The sequence below is a fragment of the Neolamprologus multifasciatus genome, chromosome 13 (genome assembly GCF_963576455.1).
Source record: "Neolamprologus multifasciatus chromosome 13, fNeoMul1.2, whole genome shotgun sequence".
Lineage (NCBI taxonomy): Eukaryota > Metazoa > Chordata > Actinopteri > Cichliformes > Cichlidae > Neolamprologus > Neolamprologus multifasciatus.
The window spans coordinates 14985061-14988457 of record NC_140451.1 but is presented as its reverse complement, the minus strand read 5'-3'; the positions used below and the strand labels follow the sequence as shown (position 1 = coordinate 14988457).

At 44.9% G+C, this 3397-nt stretch overlaps 1 protein-coding gene across 2 annotated transcripts; it reads left to right on the top strand.

Moving 5' to 3' along the window:
* Positions 1–155: 155 nt before the first annotated feature.
* gpr75 (G protein-coupled receptor 75) lies at positions 156–3397 on the top strand. 2 transcript variants are annotated; one of them, XM_085182315.1, is made up of 2 exons: positions 156–950; positions 1423–3397. In XM_085182315.1, the coding sequence occupies exon 2, from the start codon at positions 1516–1518 to the stop codon at positions 3157–3159; it is 1644 nt and encodes a 547-aa protein (XP_085038441.1). In that variant the 5' UTR covers positions 156–950; positions 1423–1515; the 3' UTR covers positions 3160–3397. The 2 variants fall into 2 exon arrangements, with proteins under 2 accessions (XP_085038441.1, XP_085038440.1); XM_085182314.1 differs by having other exon boundaries at positions 156–1322.

Genomic DNA, 3397 nt, shown 5'->3' with positions numbered 1-3397 from the left:
TTGGGGTTTTTTTTTAGATATACTGTTTGCTTAATTAAAGACAATAAAATGAAAAAATGTTTTTAACAAAAATCTGCATATGAGCGTTTTCTTTTTTGTCACATTTTTATCGGGATATATCAGATACTGGACCAAAATTTAAAAAAAAATAAAAATAAAAAAAATCAAAGTGTGCAGCATTAGCTTCAGTGTTGATATTTTTAGAACTTGTTTGTTCCAACATGCAGAACACTTGATCCCTGCTCACAGCGTTTCAGCTCTTTACAGAGGGGTTTGTGACCCTGCTTGAAGTATTGTCCGTGAAAAGCGGGAAAAATAATAATTAATGCTCATATTTATATTTGTCATATTGATCATGCTGAATGACACCTTTAAAAATTATATAAATTTTTGTAATAAATTTTAAAAATTTAATCAGTTTTTGTTGAAATTAGTCTAAATTGATACAAGATAAATAGTAGTTAATAATTATATATTTATGTGTATAATTTTGTTTTGTTTTTTCACGTCCTTGGCAGAGACTGTTTAAATAGGGGGGCGCCATTTTTCGCATAAACTATAATACGTTACCATGGTGAAAGCAAAAAATAAAATAAATTGCTGCGGTAATATATTTGACGTGTCGGATAATGGCGCTTCTGTCAAATTTCAAATGTTTGAAATAAATCCCGCAAATTCTCCTTTCTTACTCCGCCAGCTGATTCCCAGTGAGGGAAGCGTTTCTATGGACGGACTACTTGAATGCAGTGGTTATGCTCATGCCCGGATACGTAGACGGTGACTTCATACTCATTTTTCAGTGCACGTCCAGTGGCCGTCGCTCCTCTATTTGAATGGATTTATCGTAAAGAAAAGAAACAAGCTGCCATCTACGTGTTCGCGCTGATTTACACAGACATGTAAGGAAACGTGAAGATTATCGATTCTATCCGACGGACTGTTGCGTTTAGGTGAGCTGCTAAAATACATTTTTCCTTCTTTGTTTCCGAAGCAGCGGTGCGTTCAATATCGCACTGCCTTAAAAATGATGAAGATGGGCTGTATGAAATAATGAGGATCGCACGATCTAGTACAGGTAGTGTGCTATATTTTCTAAGCATTAGTGAATCCTGGATTGTGCAGCCCGTTAAAGCCTTAAAACCAACATTCGTTCGTTTATATTCAGAGATTTTTCTTTCTTTCTTTCTTATTTATTAAGCAGACGCTGCTGTGTGTGTGTGAGAGAGAGAGAGTTAAAGGGGGATGATGGGGAGGTAAGGTAATTGGCCAAATGCAGTGGTGCATAGCCTATTATACCCGTGTCTAACGTTTCTGATCAAATTGTAAGTTATCCATCCATTTCTCCTCATTATCATTATAACTGTATTGAAGACGAGCCCATAGAGCTGATTGTATTTATATTCTTTGTCGTTTTCTACCAAGGTGGCAGCAATGGTGGAAGCATGTGCTCCTTCCTCTTAGAGGAATAATACTGAAATTGATGAATGTGGAGTCGCTCTAAATCATCAGAGTACAATGAACACCACTCTTACACCCTCGGACCTGGTGGATGTGCCAAGACTGCAGACCTTCAATGGCACCCTGGGTAACCAGACCCCCTCGGGCTGGGCCGTGATCCACACTGCTACCTTGACTTTTTGTTCCCTCCTCCTCATCTTTATCTTCTTCCTTGGCTCTTATGGGAATCTTGTGGTGTTCCTGTCTTTTTTCGACCCGGCGTTTCGCAAGTTCCGCACCAACTTTGACTTCATGATCCTCAACCTGTCCTTCTGTGACTTGTTCATTTGTTGCGTGACCGCTCCCATGTTTGCGCTGGTGCTCTTCCTGGATGCAGGCGGAGGGGATGGCGTGTCAAAGAGTTTCTGCTTTGCCTTCCACTTGACCAGTTCGGGCTTCATCATCATGTCCCTGGAGACGGTGGCTGTCATTGCTTTGCACAGACTCCGCATGGTTTTGGGACAGCAGCCCAACCGTACTGCTTCCTTCCCCTGCACGCTGGCCCTGACCGCCTTGCTGTGGACATCCAGCTTCACATTGGCTGCTCTCCTCACCATGCGCGCATACCCACGCAAAGATGGACCCTGCTTGCCCCACTTTGGCCTGGGGAGTGGGCAGGCCAGGGTTGTGTTGTACGTCTACCTGGCAGATTTTGCCTTTTGTGTTGCTGTGGTGTCTGTGTCGTATCTGATGATTGCTCAGACCCTGAGGAAGAACGCACAAGTAAGGAAATGCCCAATCATCACTGTTGATGCCACCTGCCCTCCACCCCCACCACCTCTCATTGCAGCAGGCTTTGAAAGCATGCAGTGTGCCGTTCAAGGCCCCTCTCTGTACCGTAACCAGACTTACAACAAACTGCAGAATGTACAAACGCACGCCTATGCCAACAGGACAAACCAGCCGGTGGTTCCAGGGGCCGCCCAAGGAGCCACCTGCTGTCAGCTGGTCTCCACAGTCAACTTAGCCACAGCCAAAGACTCCAAGGCAGTTGTCACCTGTGTAGTTATAGTGTTCTCTGTGTTACTCTGCTGTCTGCCGATGGGAGTTTCACTGGCACAGGATGTTTTGTCACCAGAAAGCAGCTTTGCACATTACCAGTTCGAACTGTGTGGCTTTGTGCTCATTTTTCTCAAATCAGGCATCAATCCATTTGTGTACTCGCGCAACAGTGCAGGCCTCCGCCGCCGCGTACTGTGCTGCATTCAGTGGGCCGCACTTGGATTTCTGTGCTGCAAGCAAAAGACACGCCTGCACGCAATGGGGAAGGGGAGCCTGGAAGTCAATCGCAATAAATCCTCCCATCACGAGACCAACTCGGCCTACGTGCTGTCACCTAAGCCACAGAAGAGGCTGGTAGACCAGGCTTGTGGACCCAGTCATTCCCGGGATTGCGCTGGCAGTCCCAGGGCGACCGGTACACGCAAACCTCGCCTCCCGAGCACCTCTACACCCATCAACACCCGGATTGAGCCCTACTACAGTATATACAACAGCAGTCCCTCAGCAGGGCCCAGCTCCCCCACCAGCCTACAGCCTATCAGCTCTCAGACATTTGCCTTCGCCAAGTCCTATGTAGCCATGCACTACCACACTCACCAAGATGCTCTGCAGGACTTTGAAAGCACCTCAGTGCACCAGATTCCCGTGCCCTCGGTATAGTCAAAGAACAGAAAGCTTTGGACAATCTCTCCATGACTTTAAATCCAATGTGAATCAAAGGAGAAACGTGTAAACAGGCCATTTTTATGTCTTTGGACTCAGTATTAACATTTTTGTTCTCTCCTACAGTAGAAAGATGTTGCACAAATGACAAGAACCAGAATTACAGTATAAACTTTGCCTTTGAAACTGAAATGAGAAACAGATTTAGAATAAAAGTTTATGTTCCAGCAAGTTA